The 19,036-nt window shown below is 42.4% G+C and overlaps 2 protein-coding genes across 2 annotated transcripts; one reads left to right on the forward strand and one right to left on the reverse strand.

The window, feature by feature from the left end:
* Positions 1–1,191: 1,191 nt before the first annotated feature.
* On the reverse strand, positions 1,192–5,259 carry LOC124287862. The gene is made up of 2 exons (XM_046724349.1): positions 4,325–5,259; positions 1,192–3,532 (listed from the first exon to the last, which is right to left on the reverse strand). The coding sequence occupies exons 1-2, from the start codon at positions 5,257–5,259 to the stop codon at positions 1,192–1,194; spliced, it is 3,276 nt and encodes a 1,091-aa protein (XP_046580305.1).
* Positions 5,260–13,898: 8,639 nt separating this feature from the next.
* On the forward strand, positions 13,899–14,396 carry LOC124287863 (splicing factor 3A subunit 2-like). The gene has a single exon (XM_046724350.1). It carries the CDS (start codon positions 13,899–13,901, stop codon positions 14,394–14,396), a length of 498 nt encoding a protein of 165 aa, XP_046580306.1.
* The last annotated feature ends 4,640 nt before the right edge of the window (positions 14,397–19,036 follow it).

A 19,036-nucleotide genomic window follows, 5' to 3' on the forward strand; every position in this document is an offset into this window, starting at 1 on the left:
TTAATGTTATAAACATCTTATCTGTACATAACATAATATAAATTGAAGACATCAAAGTGACAAATGTCTTAGAATTATTAGTAGATTGCATTTGAAATGATTTGTAGACGATCTTGGATAGTATATAATTTACTTACAAATTATAGGTCTATACTTATTGGTATTTTATTTCATTTTCGTTTTGTTATTTTTTTATTTTTGTTTTTGTTGATTAAAGTTAAGACAAATGGTAAATCAGGAGAATTACGGCAAGAAAGGTAACAACAAACCAGTTTTGACAAAGGAAACCCCTTTATGCACTAAAAGGAGACTTTTTTCAACACCAGTGTATACACAAATATGATAATGATTGTACACCACTTTTAGGCTACCAATATAATATGTTAACACTGTTTACAACTTTTTGTAAGGAAAAACGTTTTAATATGTTTTCATTATTTCATTTATGTGCTAATGCCTGGAACACAATATTTAGGATATTTGTTTGCTTGAATCACAACCCGCTTTTGCATTGAAAATGTAATTACTGCGGGTCTATGTGCTTCAAATGTGCACATGATATGCATGTACACACACGGACATATGTGTGCACACATGCATGCTCTCACACTCTCATAAGGTACACGATATTACTGCATCGTGAAACTACTCTCATTTATAATGCGAAAATGAAAACGAAAATCTGGCGAAAACAAATGGCTATTTGCGAACAGCTGTTTTTCACTGTCTTTAACTGAACCTCCTTATGCTCTGGGGTTCATACATCCAACTGAACACATGTCACATACGTATCAGTTTCTGCAAAATAAGCAATTTTCAAACACCTTAATACTACAATCACATTCACACATACCGTGCACACACATTCACTCATTACTAGAACATTCACCCACAGTGGTTATAACGTTCCCACAGCACTGTACAAATTCACTCGTTCTAAAACATTCACTCACAGCACTAAAGACATTCATTCATAGCACTACAAACATTCACAGACAGAACACTGTTGAACTAATCAAAATGAACAGTTGGAAGTTTGACTGGCACCATAACTGTGCTTAACAGGTCTCATATTTTGAAGAATATGACTGCTCGATTGTTCAGTAAAAACTTACCTCAAATATTCATAAACTGACTCATCACACGACTGAAGGTTCTCTGAAATAGCAGTTCTTAACTCCCCTCTTACATCTATACGACACCTACGATCCCAAAGAGAAGCATTAGTAAGGGCAAAATCAGGGGCAGATAATCCTCATACACTGGTGTGTCCTCCCACTGCACATCCAGCTCTGCCTGACACAGACAGCGGATGCCGGCCACGTGGGGAGCTTCTGTTGGTGATTGGGATCTGTGAGGAGCAAAGTCTGTGGATGAGGCTTCCGGGGTGGCAAAGTGGCACTCATGGCTTTGTCGAGTATCAGGTGCCCTTGTTGCAACATCAGATGTCTCCTCAGAAATGTCAAAAGAGGACGAGCTCTCAGGAGTAGCAAAGTGGTATTCGTGGCTTAGTCCGGAATCAAATATCCTTGTTGCAACAATAGATGTTTCCTCTGGAATTTCAGTAGAGGACGAGCTCTCAGGAGTAGCAAAGCGGCACTCATGTAAGACATCGGATTTCGTTGATCCAACACTTGAGATCTTCTTAACAACCTCGACAGAGGACGAGCATCCAGGAGTGGCAAAGCGGCACTCATGACCTTGTCCAGCATCGTATATCCTTGGAACATCAAAGGTCATCTCATCAACTTCAGTACAGGACGAGTTCTCAGGAGTAGCAAACTTGCACGCCCTGCTTTGTCCAGCATCAGATTTCATTGATGCAACAACAGATATCTCCTCTGCAACTTCACTAGAGAACGAGCTCTCAGGAGTAGCAAAGTGGCACTCATAGCTTTGTCTAACACAATGTTTCCTTGGAACATCAAAGGTCGTCTGAACAACCTCAGCAGAGGTCGCGCTCTCATGAGCAGAAAAGTGGCACTTGTGGCAGTGTCCATTGACACATTTCCTTGTTGCTGAGGTCTTCTCAGCAACTTCAGTAGTGATGGAACTATCATCTAGACTTTGACTTTCTGTCTCTAACATCTGGTTACAGCACGGAGGAGAGGTCATGTTGACTGCTGTGTCATGCCTGTGTTGGATGTGTCCACGAGTAGAAACTGAAGTGTCTTCAGATCCTAGGCCTATTGTTGGGGATCTGGGACAAGGACTTCTAGAAGCGGATGCAATCTTGCATTGCCTTTCTGTGGGAAGAACAGCTGGTGCTCCCAGCAACTCATCGTTCTCTCTGTTAGTGGATTTCATGTTTGATGGAGATACTTTGGCACTCCGTGTCATCACTTTGCTGTCCGTAGGTGTACATACATCTGATAAAGCACCATTGACTTCATCTTTACCAGGACCTGGAGGCGAGTACTTGTCGACTGGTGTGTTAACTCTGAGTATAGACCTGGGAGGTTCTTCCTGTGATTCCTCATCAATGGAGTCAAGGTAGCCGTGTGATGGCACGATCACGGTGGGGAACAGGACCTCCCTTGTGTACTCCTCCTGCAACAGCTGGTTTACAGTCCAGAGAGTAGGTCTCACGGCAGGATCCTCAGCCATACACATGTCAGAAACTGTCAACAAGGTTGAGATGTGGGAGACGCCATGGATCTTCTTCAGGACTCTGCCAAGACTGAATATATCACATGCAGCGGTTGTCTCAGCGTGAGCACAGGCCTCTGGGGCTAGATGTACACAATTCTTCATGTCCCCTCTGTAGGTTACCCCTGATTTGTAAGATGCTGATCCCATGTCACAGAATTTGACCAAAGGCAATGTCCCAGACATGTCCACAAGTATATTGTCTGACTTCAGGTCATTGATGAGAACGTCTTTCTTGTGGATTTTATTCAGACCACTGGTTATCTGACACACAATATTCAGCCAGTGTAATCCTGTCACTCTTGAATCGCACAACACGTCATAAAGTGTTAATCCGGTACCAACATACTCCATCACGATGTTGTAGCCATCCTCCTCGTCACTCAATAGTCCGTAACAGATAGGGACGCAGCCTGTGGACTCAAGGTACATGGTGATCTTTGCCTCATTAGCGATGGACTCCTGTGTTGTCCGGTTTGAAAAGTGTTCTTTAACCACCACGTCTCTACTCTGGCCAGGAGACACCGTTAACGTTGCTGCATATACTTTCCCAAATGACCCAGTGCCGATGATTATTTCCGTGAGACCATCTGATTCCAATTTGTAGTCGACTATATCAGAAGGAAGAGTTGGAATCTTGATGTGTCTAAAATCTGAAGACACGCAAAAGGAAGGTCCACACACCCTCTTGAAGACGTACTCAGAAGGGAAGGGTTCATGGCTGGCTGGCTTGTCCTCATCGTGGTGTAAGGCGGTGGCAGAAGTGATAGCATGATCACTGTGGTAGGCTTGTCCGAGAGAGGCTCGAGAGGGAGACAGGGTGCTCAAGGTAGGAATGTCTAGGACGTCATCCTCGTGCAGGAAAGAACGTGGAGACTCAGCCCTGAAACATAAATACAACATAAAAATGTGACCAACCCCTGCCTGATTCATACATATCAAACGTCAATGGGAGAGAACAATACATTTTGATTATTCCATGGACATACAACAACAACATTATATGAACGGATGACTAAAAATTAGTAATGACACGCTTGCGATTAGTTCTTGGATGGCAAATTGTCACAAAACAAACAGGATAATAAGAAGAAATGGAACAACTACAATAGGGCTATTGCCCTCGGCTCGTAATAACGTTTAACGAACATCGGAACACACTTAAGGTGTGCCTGAAGCTTAGGACCCCTCGTTTAGTCGGAAATCGTAATTAAAGAGTCAAACCATCCAAGAGAGAGAGAGAGAGAGAGAGCAGGGAGACAGAAAGACCCAGAGACAGACAGAGAAACACACATAGAGAGATAGAGAGAAGACAGACAGAGACTCGCAGCAGAGAGAAACAGAGAGAGACTCTCAGGGATAGAGAGAAACAGACATAGAGAGAGAGAGACTCTCAGGGGATAGAGAGAAACAGACATAGAGAGAGACTCGCAGAGGGATAGAGGGAAACAGACATAGAGAGAGACTCGCAGAGGGATAGAGAGAAACAGACCTAGAGAGAGACTCGCAGAGGGATAGAGGGAAACAGACATAGAGAGAGACTCGCAGAGGGATAGAGGAAACAGACCTAGAGAGAGACTCGCAGAGGGATAGAGAAACAGACCTAGAGAGAGACTCGCAGAGGGATAGAGAGAAACAGACATAGAGAGAGAGACAGAGACATTACCTTGTATACCTGTTCCTTCCTGTGCAGGAAAGGTCCTTTATCTGGCTGTTCAGGCAACTTTGCACTGGTGTCTGCTCCTCGGAAGACCCGTAGCATCCGGTAATGTCCGTCACCTCCGTCACGGCGCTGTGAAACGGCTGACATCCAGCAAGACAGGGTCGTGGGTGGTTTGGTCCAGCAGGATCACATAGCAGACTTGACCATGCACACCCACCACTCTGGTAGCCTCCATCGAGAAGCGGGGTGCACAAGAGCAGGAGCAGACCATCCTTCACAGACTCTGGAACCTCTGAGACAGACTTAACCAGAGATACTTCTTCGAACAGGTCGCTAAAATATGGCGGGCCGCACTGGTGTTCTGTTTGAACGGAAACATCAGACGTTGCATGGGCGTCCTGGTTCCCAGATTCGATCTCATCGATGTCCTCAAGTGAAGGCAGCTGTGTTTTTTGACATCTTGGTAAGACCTCAGTGTCTTCTCTCCTTTTCTTATTTGGTCGCGATATGCCTTGAACCGCACCGTTTGCTATATTCTCTAAGCCTGCACACGTGTTATCGAATTTGATTAAGCAGCGTGTTTGCCCTTCACCACGTGTTCTATGGACTTCTGGGTGACGTCTGTTCAGATAGCTGTGCCGTGGCTTCTGTCTTGTGCTCGCCAGAACTTTGGACAATCCTTGGTATGACTTGGATCCAGCGATGGCCGCGGCAGTTTCGACATTAGAGTCAGCTTCCTTGGAATTACCGTTGTTGTTACTGTTCAGGAAGGCTGTCGCATTAAACTGGACACTTCTAGTGACGACAAACACATGCTGTGAGAATCCATGAGATCTGTCTCTTGTTCTTGTGATGAAGGATTCAATAGCTGAAGTCCTGTATATAGTACCTGGTGCTCCAACTTGACTTTTATCAGTCGTGCTACAAGGCTCGATGACCCCCGCCATTTTAACTTCGTGAAAACCGCACTTCTCTTCACACGATGTGAAAGAACATGTTGAAGGCAGAAAGACTGCGCCAACAATGACGTGACGTCACAGACGAATCCAAGATGTCTCTGACGTCGCGAGACATGAAACATGGTTACTGATCTTCGCGTTATACAGTAAAACACAAAATATCCTTTCGTCATGTAAACCGTCAATATAGTCTACAAGTCTCAGTAAGTTTTATGGTTCGATGACATCATTTAAAATTTTTTGATACTTTTCGTCACAATTTCATGACGTCATAATCGTGTCTGACATCAGTATCAAGTTCGCTGGTTTTCGCTGTCACTCGTAAATGCACCGAAATAGACTTTTTGTCGCGGTGTCTTATCGGCTTTGCGTCCAAAACCAACACAAATATCGAGACATGAAAATACCAAAATTTCAAGCGCGTCTCACAAGATATGAAAGTACAATATTTCCCAGGGTCTATTCATTTCGCTCAAATTGATGGCCCAGCGTATACTCTGTTCAATGCTTTCACAGTTGCAACTTCCTTATCGAGTCTCATATTTTACAGACATCCAAAGAAATTCATCTGCAGGAAACGGTCAATATTTATTACAAACATATCACAGCATCCTCGTTGTGTAATAGATCCCCATCTACCTGTGAAGATCCGAGTTAGAATTTGTCTTCAGCACCCCATGCTTGTCGTAAGAGGCGACAAAAGGGGTCGGGTGGTCAGGCTCGCTGACTTGGTTGACTGACTGACTGGGTGTGGTTTTACGCCGCTTTTAGCAATATTCCAGCAATATCGCGGTGGGACACGAGAAATGCGCTTCACACATTGTACCCATGTGGGGAATCGAACCTGGGTCTTCTGTGTGACGAGCGAACGCTTTAACCATTAGGCTACCCCACCACCCCTATGACTTGGTTGACACATGCCATTGTATCGCAATCTCGGAGATCGATGCTCATGACTGACTGACTGACTGAGTATGGTTTTACGCCGTTTTTAGCAATATTCCATCAATATCACGGCGGGGGACACCAGAAATGGGCTTCACAAATTGTACCCATGTGGGGAATCGAAGCCGGGTTGATCACTGGGTTGTCTGGTCCAGACTCGATTGTTTACACACCGCCGCCATATAGCTGAAATATTGCTGAGTGCGGCGTTAAACAACAAACAACCAACCCGAGGCAGGGAGACAAAAGTACCATCATTAAACCTCGTCAGACGCTCCATCTAATATATCACGACAGTCTAAATTTAGGGACTTGTCCATAGCCTGCATCTCTATAAGTCAGAATTATAATAGATATATATGATCCATCCTGATTTGGGTAACATAATATTCATGTTGACTTTACATCCAAACATGTGGAATAAAAATTACATCGTCACAAAAACTTCAAAATACTTCTGAACGCACACCTAAATTCTAAATTAAACAGACGTATAACATCACATATTGATGAAACAAATTTTTGGTAAGATTTACTTTCCATTTTCACAAACTAATCACCCAACCGACAGTGCCACATTTGAACCCTATAATTTACATAACGTGAGGTCACGCGTGCGTTGAGCTTCCGGAAAGGCTTTTTCACCTTGAAAACAGGGTAGGCTCACAAATCTGCTCATACATAATGTCACCGTTTCTGTTTGACACTTAACTGTTTGTTATATACATTTGACGAACTGTGTGAGGTTGGACTGTCATTTGGGGAAACTGTCTCACAATGGGGTACAACTTCAAGGCATGATTTGGACGTTTGTTGACTTGCGTGCCAGTCACATGACACGTGCGAGACACCGATCAGATACGAAAACTGTTTTATTAATTCTACATGGTTATCAATCGTGTCAACAGTATTCCAGATGTGGGATAATTAATATATGACATACGTCTCATATAGCCATTGATTTGAGCAAAACTACATTTTAACTAGGTTATTCCTACAAAGCTACAATTTCACCAATGCTAGGTCTAACAACCTAACAACTGACAGTGCTAAGTTTTGACAATAATAAGATATCACTTGGAGACTTTGATCAAAAAGAGATGTTTTCGTTGTTTTATTCTATTAATTTCATTTCTGACCAGATATTTTTAAAAGTCTTCCACCAGTGTATAAAATAAGGCCCGACCGAGACGGGTTAGATTTCAGACGGACGGTCTGCAGATTTACAGCTAGCCAACCCGATGGTCTGGAAAAAAATTGAGATGTTAGATCTATATACATCTGAGTCATATCTTGGTGTCTGGTCTGGTTAAATCCATTTTGGACTGGTAACGTTTTGAAGTTACCAGCCCTGATGTCTGGCTGGGGTTTGGGCTTATTTCATACACTGCTTCAACATGTCATCTTGGTGACCATATGATAAAATATATACGTCATATGGTCTCTGGTCATCAGTATCTGGTAAATCCATATGCATTTAGGAAAATCAGTATTTCAGATTAAAAATATGCTACCTCCCAGCAAGTGATCATGATAATACAAAGGTATATTAGAGTAAGTAACCAGGCTTCTCTGAGAGCTGTTTTTGGGGCAGACTCTCAAGGCATGACCCTTCATATACTCATCAGAAATTTGATTTATGAAGCTGAAATACTGGACTATTTAAAAATATGAACATTCTCTTTTATCATGATTATATTCAAGATGGAATGGGTAGAGAAAATTCTCATTTCTGTGGTTCCTTGCAGTTATGTGACAGTATATTTGATTCCATATCCTACTGAGAATGTCTTTGTAATGCAAAGTTTAATGTCAGATTCTAAACATGGCCCCCATGACAGCCATATTGAAATTTAGAAATCATCCATTTTTGCTCAAGTTTAGTAAAATGTTCACAATTAAGTGAACAGATGATCTTAAAATGTTATATGTTGAATATTATATTAGCACTGTTGTATGTTTCCGTCAGCACCATGGAATCTGATGATTGTCACAAATCCCATGAGAATCCGCTCATGATTTGGTACGTAGTTACTATACAAAGGGATGAATATTCTGCATGTCTTGGAATTAAAATCTAACTTGGATGATCGACAGGACTGAGGTTCCTGGACCTGTGTCATGTGAGAATAATGTTCCATGTTTGTGACATCTGAGAGCTGCATCACTGACCCATTAAGATCCAGGTTAGAATTGATCTTCAGTAAGCCATGCTTGTCGTAAGAGGTGATTAACGGGATTGGGTGGTCAGGCCCGCTGACTTGGTCATTGCATCCCATTTGCTTAGATCGATGCTCATGCTTTTGATCACTGGACTGTCTGGTATGTCTGGTCCAGATTTGATTATTTACAGACCACTGCCATATTGCTGGAATATTAATGAGTGTGGAGTAAACTAAACTCACTCACACACTCACTCACTATTTTTAACTGCAGCCATAATGCTAAGACAAAAAGACATTTAGAATGAGAATAACAAGAATTCTCAATACTTAGAACTACACCTTTTTTACTTGTCAATTATTGATGTACACCTGTATATCATATCAGCTATTTACAGGCTGATTAAAGCATTTGCTTGTCACGCTGAAGACCCAGGTTCGTTCCCCACAATGGGTACAATGTGTGAAGCCCATTCCTGGTATCCCCCTACTGTGATATTGCTGGAATAATGTAATCGTATATATTTTCATGGGTGCAATATTCGCGGAAAGTTCACAAAAGACCTGTTAGCGCAGTTGTTTTTTCGTGCATTTCAATCATTTGAGTGATAGTATCCATCATAGAGTTTTCACAGCCGATCAACATGACAACACCTGTCCCATATGCGAGATCAACTGACAACGAATTAAGGAAGAGTGTACACTAGGACTTATGATAATTAAACATAGAAATCATAAAGTAGTATTTGTTGTTTATGAACACGTGTTGTTCACATGGTCAAATCGTTGATTGGCTGCATTTCATGTCTTTGTTTCAATTGCATGTTGTTCCAACTTGAGTATTTGTCATGACCATGAATATTTCGCTTGGTATGATTATTGATGCACGATCTTTTTGCGCTAAAAGCGCGAAAATTAATCCCACGCGAAAAAAACTATGATTACAATATAGCTAAAATCGGCGTGGTAAAACCCAACTCACTCATCCAAACTCAGTCCTGGTGACATGTTATTTTGTTTGTTTGCTGGTGAACGCCACACTCAGCATGTTGCAGCGGCCTTTACATTTTCAAATCTGGACCAGACAATCCACTGATTAACTGCGTGAGCAGTGATGAACACATTTGGGATACGATGAAGTGTCCACCACGTTAGCAATCAGCAACCCCTCTTATGACAAGCATGGGTTGCTGAAGACCGATTCTACCCCGAATCCTCACGGGTGTGGAACATGCTTTGTGAGGATCTGTGGTGTGAAGCTTCCAGGTGTTAATGCTGAGTGGGGGGCAATGGGGGGTAGCCTAGTGGTTACAGCTTATGCTTGTCACACTGGAGACCCGGGTTCAATTCCCCACATGGGTACAATGTGTGAAGCCCATTTCTGGTGTACCCTGCCGTGATATTGCTGGAATATTGCTAAGGCCAGACCAATTTTATTTCTTGTTTTACGGATTTTTGTCCTCAGAAAACCTAAATTTCCTAAAATACAATAATCTGGAGGGAACTGCTACAAACAATATTCGAGTGAGTATGGTTTTACGCCGCTTTCAGCAATATTCCAGCAATATCACTGCTGGGGAACACCACAAATGGGCTTCACACATTGTACCCATGTGGGGAATCGAACCCGGGTCTTTGGAGTGATGAGTGAACACTTTAACCACTAGGCCCCCCTGCAAATGATACATATGTATTGAGTTCTGACATCTCTGTCCTCATCACAAAGATGTCTCTGTGAGCATGTAGCTCAGGAAATAGCATATCGATGAATCAGTATGAAGTACATAAGGTAATCAATCTCCTACACCATCTGGTTATTAAATTTATTAGTTGTATATCTGGGCTGTTTGGATCGACTGTTTTTGTTTGTTCAAGATTTCATTCAGTATTATTTCCATTAATTTTGGTGAAATTAGTATTTGAACTAAATTGCAGATCACACCATTTCAGTGGTTTTCAAAAAGGAAATAAAAGACAATTAATCCTCTCAACACAATTTTTATAAAGTATTAAGAAAAAAAATTGAATACTCAAATTGTATTTTGATTGCAACCACTGACAAAAGGTTTCTGGAAATATGATCCATAAGATCAAAGCAGTAATGGCAGAAAGGTCTTACTTAAGTGAGACCCATGAAGTAATAAGATTGTTGGCGCGAAACATTAATCGTTCTGGATCAGTGTCCCCTGAAGTCAACTCTGGCTTCAGTGTCCTCTCTTATCAAACATACCTGTGAAGGTCCTGGTTAGAATATTGATCTTCAGTAACCCATGCTTGTCGTAAGAGGCGACTAACAGCATCGGGTGGACTGGCTCGCTGACTTGGTTTACACGTCATCATATCCCAATTGCGTAGATCGATGCGCATGATCTTGATCAATGGATTGTCTGGTCCAGACTCGATTATTTACAGACCGCCACAACAAACCAACAACAACTACTGAAGTGATGTTTATCATGTTTAATGTGCTTTCTCTTCCAGAAAAGGGAAAAGGAATAGCTTCAAATGGAGAAACAGCATTCGGTAAAGTTCTTCGAATCCTTTGTGAGAGATATTCACAAGGAATGCCAGAACTTTGTGTGCTTTGACCAGATGGTGGAGGTGAGTGGGTACTTGTGTCTGGAGATCGACAACGTCAAGAAGGAGAGGTATTTGTTGAGTGAACTCATCCAAAGCTCAGGCAGCGTCATCAGCGAGCGCTTTTGCACCAAGGTGTTTCGGAACTGCCCAACTCAACGGCCATCAGCACAGAGGGGAAATGGTAAGAGAAACATGACACCCCCAAACCCAGCTTTGAACCAGAACAGACCTGGACAGGGTGGGATAATCCGACAACAAAATATGTTGCAACAAAATACGCGTACCCATCTGAGCAGAGCAGGGCAAAGTCAACAGATGCAACGAACTTCTCAGGCTACCAGAAGTGGACAAAATGTTCCTAGTCATGTTCAGATGAACCCAAGAGTGCAAGGATTTCATATGAACCAACATCCACAAGCAAGTCCAGTTACAAGTAAGGGAGCAGGAACCATACAAGACAGACAAAGGCATAATTCTGTCAGCATTCCTTTAATGAACAGGCAAAGTAACAGCCAGGTGGTGATTGCAAAAAATCCTAACAAACTTTCTTTTAATCAAAGATTAGACCAAGCAGTAAACTCACAATCTGATGACACTCAGAAGACAAAGGACATCAATCAAGGTGTGAATCAGCAAGGTCAAGGTCAATATGCAAAGCAGTTTAATCAATGTCAAGGTGTGAACCTGCAAGGTCAGGGTCAATACACAAATCATCAAGGTCAATGTGTCAACCAGCAAGGTCAAGGTCAATACAGAAGCCATGAAGGTCAATGTGTTAACCAAGTTGAAGGCTTCCAGGTTAAAGAAGGAAGGAATCAGACCAATGTACAGGATCCTAACCTTGCAAATTTGTATGGTCAGAATGTGTTTCCTCAAGCTGTTCCTCAAAGCAGTGTGCTAGACAAGAGTAAGACAGCTGGAGCTGTTCATGCCATCATTAAACAAGAGGAAGATCAAACTTGTAAAGAAGTTTATCAAACAGCTTCTATTAACTGTAATCAGCGAAACATCCATGACATGAAGCCAACTATTCACAGTTCTGCTTTCACTGATCAAGACGGGGTTGGTGAAGTTAAAGGTGGCAATATTGACCGAGCACCCAGAACACCTTGTGACAGTTTACAACAAAAGGGTAGTAAAATATATGTCCAAGAAATTCCCCAGGCAGCTCAAACCTCAACTCAGGCCAGCAGAGTAACTTCAAGAAGAAGAAGCATTAACACGGGGCATGTTGGACAAAATCCAAGCTTAACAAACCAACAAGCCCGGCGCTTCAGTGCCCCAGTCCCAGATCAGGCTTTCCTTCAGCAAAGAGAAACCCCTAACCAAGGTGTTGAACAAACCAATCCAGTTCAAACTCTAGAAAAGGCTACACATCCATTAAAGTGGCAAGTTATTGAAGTGGAGCCTGAAGTATCAGTGGTTTCTGTGACCCCAGGTGTGTCTGCTGTAACTTTGTCCACGAAGCCTCTATCAGAACCTGGCTGCAAGGACCACCCTCTCCAAAAGGATCCAGCTGCAATGAATCAAAACAATCCTCCTCAGTTCATAAATCAAGGACCTGTAGCTCGGGCACAAGTCATGAATGTCACGGGATCATATAGCACAGGTCATGCACAAAAGATGCCTCAGACCCAAAATGTGAATCCTGCACAAATGTTGAAAACAGAGGCACCACCAACTCTGTCTCCTGTGGACAGCATTAACTTTGCAGAGTCATGTCAAAAACACCAACCATTTATATCTGTGCCACCTTGCGTCATTAACTCACAGTCACTGTCTCAGGAAGCCCAGCCAGCAGTGTCTAATTTGAAGAATACAAAGTTACAATCAGGTTACGAAAAACCAAGGTCAGAACCTTTTCCACAGTCATCAAATCAACCACCCAAACTACCTGTATGCACCACACAAGACGTATATCTGAGAGTATGTGCACTGAAACCTTCAAAGTCTGGTCCAAGTTCCAAGAATCTTCTTCAGTCATCAAATCAAGACCACAGACCCCCTGTTCTGATGCGAGAAAGGGAACCACCAGTCTTAGATCTCACAGAGTCCTCAAATGTAAACCCAAGACCACCCACACATTTCAACTCAAATCCCCACCCTCAAGCCCTTCACAAGAATATTGAGGGACGACAGATGTATAACTCTCCTACACTATCACCACAAACTCAAGGAGATGTATCAGGTCCATTGTCATCAGATTCATTTGAGACCACTGCCAGGAGACCTTCATATCTTCAGGAATCTTCCTTCTTGAGTTCATCGCTGACCTCAACGGCTCATAATGAAGCTGACAGACAGCAGATAAAAATGAAACCATCCTTGAGTCAACAGCCGGTGGCATCATCAACCGAACCCGTAACATCAGACTGGAAAACTTCCACAAGTCCGCCAATGGATCCCAATCCAAAAGCATCAGCTGTACCTGTTAAGAAAGCAAAGCTGAGCTTAGAACCAACTCCAGAAGACACTTCAATCTTGATGTCCAAGCAAACTAAACCAGCAGGCAAGAAAGGAAGAGAGACATCTGCCAAAAAACAAGTGAAGAAAGGAAGGCGAAAGTCCACAAAGCCAAAGAAGGTTGATGTGAATGATGTGACAAGTGATGAGGATAACTATGAGGTGTCAGCAGGTCCAGTCCCCAGGAGGAATCTGCGCAGCGCCCAGAGGACAGGGCGGCAGGTATACAGGGAGGAGGACCCTGACCTCAGTGACAGCAGTGTACCTGGAGACAACTGTCCTTAGGGAGCAGGGACTGTTTCATAGTATACCTGGAGACAACTGACCTCAGGAAGCAGGGACTGTTTCACATTGTACCTTTTATGAAGATTATTTTGGACATGAATATAATAGTCAGTTTTTTCTGCTTTTTTGTCATAAATACATACCAGTAGTTCAAAGTAAAGAGTGAACAGTGTCTCTAAATTTAAGGGTGAAATGGCACACTTCAAGGATCCCTATACCCACCTCAACAACCCTTATTCCCACCCCAAGGATCCTTATTCCCACCTTAAGGATCCCTATACCCACCTCAACAACCCTTATTCCCACCCCAAGGATCCTTATTCCCACCTAAAGGATCCCTATACCCACCTCAACAACCCTTATTCCCACCCCAAGGATCCCTATACCCACCTCAACAACCCTTATTCCCACCCCAAGGATCCTTATTCCAACCTTAAGGTTCTCTATTCCCTCCTCAAGGACCCTTATTCCCACCTAAAGGATCCCTATACCCACCTCAACAACCCTTATTCCCACCCCAAGGATCCTTATTCCCACCTAAAGGATCCTTATACCCACCTCAACAACCCTTATTCCCACCCCAAGGATCCTTATTCCCACCTAAAAGGATCCCTATACCCACCTCAACAACCCTTATTCCCACCTAAAGGATCCTTATTCCCACCTCAAGGACCCTTTATTCCCACCTAAAGGATCCCTATACCCACCTCAACAACCCTTATTCCCACCCCAAGGATCCTTATTCCCACCTAAAGGATCCCTATACCCACCTCAACAACAACCCACCCTAAGGATTCTTATTCCCACCTTAAGGATCCTTATTCCCATTCCTTAAAGGATCCCTATACCCACCTCAACAACCCTTATTCCTACCCCAAGGATCCTTATTCCCACCTAAAGGATCCCTATCCCCACCTCAACAACCCTTATTCCCACCCCAAGGATCCTTATTCCCACCTAAAGGATCCCTATACCCACCTCAACAACCCTTATTCCCACCCCAAGGATCCTTATTCCCACCTAAAGGATCCCTATGTACCACCTCAACAACCCTTATTCCTACCCCAAGGATCCTTATTCCCACCTAAAGGATCCCTATCCCCACCTCAACAACCCTTATTCCCACCCCAAGGATCCTTATTCCCACCTAAAGGATCCCTATACCCACCTCAACAACCCTTATTCCCACCCCAAGGATCCTTATTCCCACCTAAAGGATCCCTATACCCACCTCAACAACCCTTATTCCCACCCCAAGGATCCTATATACCCACCTCAACAACCCTTATTCCCACCCCAAGGATCCTTATTCCCACCCCTAAGGATCCCTATATCCCACCTCAACAACCCTTATTCCCACCCCAAGGATCCCTATACCCACCTCAACAACCCTTATTCCCACCCCAAGGATCCTTATTCCCACCTTAAGGATCCCTATACCCACCTCAACAACCCTTATTCCCACCCCAAGGATCCTTATTCCCACCTTAAGGATCCCTATACCCACCTCAACAACCCTTATTCCCACCCCAAGGATCCTTATTCCCACCTAAAGGATCCCTATACCCACCCTCAACAACCCTTATTCCTACCCCAAGGATCCTTATTCCCACCTTAAGGATCCCTATACCCCCTCAACAACCCTTATTCCCACCCCAAAGGATCCTTATTCCCACCTTAAGGATCCCTATACCCCACCTCAACAACCCTTATTCCCACCCCAAGGATCCTTATTCCCACCTTAAGGATCCCTATACCCACCTCAACAACCCTTATTCCCACCCCAAGGATCCTTATTCCCACCTTAAGGATCCCTATACCCACCTCAACAACCCTTATTCCTACCCCAAGGATCCTTATTCCCACCTAAAGGATCCCTATCCCCACCTCAACAACCCTTATTCCTACCCCAAGGATCCTTATTCCCACCTAAAGGATCCCTATCCCCACCTCAACAACCCTTATTCCTACCCCAAGGATCCTTATTCCCACCTAAAGGATCCCTATCCCCACCTCAACAACCCTTATTCCTACCCCAAGGATCCTTATTCCCACCTAAAGGATCCCTATCCCCACCTCAACAACCCTTATTCCTACCCCAAGGATCCTTATTCCCACCTAAAGGATCCCTATCCCCACCTCAACAACCCTTATTCCTACATCAAGGACTCTGTACCAACCTCAGTTTTAAACAATTCCGCCGTGATGTTGCTGGAATATTGCTAAAAGCGGTGTAAAACCAAACTCAGTCAGTCAGTTTAAACAATTGTCATATGAAAGCAATAGAGACTTATCTCAGTGTCAATATTTACTTCAATACAGCACCTCTCTGAGTGAAAATCGGCACAGGTCAACAGGTCATGTCAGGTGAACTTTACTATCGACCAATCAGAAATGAGTCTCAATAGACTTAGACCAGCATATCTGATATCTGTCTCTCAAAAACAAGAAATTATTCTCATTAAACATCTCTTACTTGGAAAGTGTTTTCAGAAGTGGGATTTTGTTCCCTGACATTTCTCTTATTTTGTTTTAGATGAATTATAAATTTCCCTAGAAAATGTTCACAAGCTTATGATATTTGTTATCATCATAATCTGACAGCTGAATCCTTTGAATCCCTGAAAATGTGAAATTTCTGAATTGTCATGGTCAAAAACATCTTTCATCTGGATTGGATGGACAAGGTCGGACAAAGGTCGCTCAGGGTTACCTCTGGTGACCTCTGGATGTGTCCCTTCTTAACGTGCAATTTTGATCTAAACAGGATTGTCCAGAATAGCAGAAGGGAATCTGTGATATGATATGATATGATAGAAGTATCATTACGTTTTTAGGGGAATCTTCTGGATAATTAAGGGTGAGTAACTGAAGGATATTTGGATGGCATTGAAGGTCTGCACACTGTAGATTAAGTGCCTTAATGTTTTCAGTTCTTGTGTAATCAATATAAAAGGACTCTTTTCTTTGTTGTGCGGTTACTTTGCAAATTTGTGCAAATACCTGTGACATTCCATGAAAGTCATTCATGCTGTGTGGGTTTTTTTATGTCATGTTTTAGCTGAATCAAAAATGTGATTGAGCTCAGCTCATGGCTTGTTTACCCATCATGCACCAGATGTCTTTGTGACTAAACATTGTTGCAACACAAAAATTTCTTCCATTTTGTTTTTTATTTCTTTGCTCACCTAATCTGAACGTTCATGTGAATATTTCCCATTGTCTATTTGCATTCTAATGTCTCTTAAGTGTTCACAGCATTCTGATTCTATTTTTAACATGTCTGCAATGGTGGCCATATTGAAAATTTTGTTTTTGCAAGAGTTTGAATATGCCATATCAGGCATAATGAAAAGATATTCATAGTAATTATTCAGTCACATTTGCAAATGCCATTAAACTTTTTCAAAATTCTATTTTCTAAAGAACATCTGAAAATCAGTGCCGTCAGCAAGTTTTGTTTTGTTGTCCTACATGACGAAACGCTGTTGCCAACATGGACAGGTGAGCAACAGTGCTGGGGCAAAATTTTCACTCACAATGTTTCTTTTAGATATATGTTGATAAATTCTATTTTTGTTTCATTTTCTGAATGTAAAGCAGTATCCTGGTTTAAGAAAGATGAATGCTGAGGATTGTTAGAAAAAATATATATACTGATTTTGTCAATTATAAAGCACCAGGAATTTTGGAATGTTATTGTTAATTGTTGTAGAGTTGTTTTTTTTTCGAATATGTTTTCGAATAGTGCAGAAATATCTTTGATTTATTATTTCACTGCTTGAAGGTCAGCTGTACCTTCAGTATAATTCAATAAAGGAATCACTTTCACCCTAGAGACAAACAGGATAAACTTTCTCATTGGCATGTAATGAGCACAGTTTAGAGGCTATGTAGCTTTATGTTAGACATGTTTTGCATGTTGAAGACTTTAATAAATCTGTACATTGTATAACTTGATTTGATAATCTTCACAGGATTGTGCGGACATAAGCAGACATATTTTCATTTGGTTTAGTACTTCGGCTGTTTTGATTTTGTATTCATGTTATGTTTGTATTAATTGAGTTTTGACTTCTGTTGTTTTGTTTTATTAAAGTTTTATAAAAGTATCTGATGTTTTTTATGTGTTCGTCATATAGATTTTACCTGCCAGGTGTATTTCTGTGAAGGCAGCAGTACAAAGACAACATCAGATGGCTACAGTCCTCCAAGTGTCAGTGCAGGAAAAGTCTGCAGTAGACATTTAAAAAACCCATGAAGATCTGGGTTAGAGTTGGTCTTCAGTAACTGTTGCTTGTCGTAAGAGGCGACTAACAGGATCGGGTGGTCAGGCTCCCTGACTTGGTTGACACATATCCTCTATCCCAGGGGTGGAAATAACCCATTGGCCCACGCCCGAGTCCAGTGTTTTTTTCTGTCGGGCAAGCAAATTTGTATATCACACTGTACCGGTGTCCAGGTGACTTTCCAATATTAATTATGTTGTTTATTTAAAAAAATCAACAAGAAAACGGCCAGTATAGTGGAAAAATTATCAGGGCAAGTGATTTTACATGTGCCACTGTACACTAGTGTTTAAATGTTATTTCCACCCCTGTATCCCATATGCGTAAATCTATGCTTAAGCTGTTGATCACTGATGTCTATTCCAGACTCGATTATTTACAGACCACCTCCATAAGGCTGTACTATTGCTGAGTGTGTCATTGAACAACAAACAATTGTAAACAAAACTTAGCATTAAACAACAAACAAACAATAGTAGATACCTCATACCTTGTTGATTGCAGTATTCCAGTTATGCCAGTTATGTCACAGCCTGTAAATTATAAAACCTCAGACTGTCTAAACCAGTGGGTGATGTTATGAGTGTGGTCCGGCTAATTCTGGGCAAGGTGACACACAGCCACTCACTCACTCACTACAAGCTATGGTGACCTCTGTGGCCAGGCATGACCCACTTAGGGTGTATTTTAACAAGGAATCCTATGACCATACAGTCCCTCTTGAGCAAACATAGGTCATTGGGGATCTATTTTTGTTCTGGATCCCATACAGTACCCTCGTGAGCAAACATAAATCATTGGGGACCAATTATTGTTCTGGATCCCATACGGTGCCCTCTTGAGCAAACATAGGTCATTGGGGACCTATTTTTGTTCTGGATCCCATACTGTGCCCTCTTGAGCAAACATAGGTCATTGGGGACCTATTGTTCTGGATCCCATACGGTACCCTCTTGAGCAAACATAGGTCATTGGGGACCAATTATTGTTCTGGATCCCATACGGTACCCTCTTGAGCAAACATAGGTCATTGGGGACCTA

This window comes from Haliotis rubra, unplaced genomic scaffold (assembly GCF_003918875.1).
Source record: "Haliotis rubra isolate DU_JTF1 unplaced genomic scaffold, ASM391887v1 Scf407, whole genome shotgun sequence".
In the NCBI taxonomy this organism is placed as follows: domain Eukaryota; kingdom Metazoa; phylum Mollusca; class Gastropoda; order Lepetellida; family Haliotidae; genus Haliotis; species Haliotis rubra.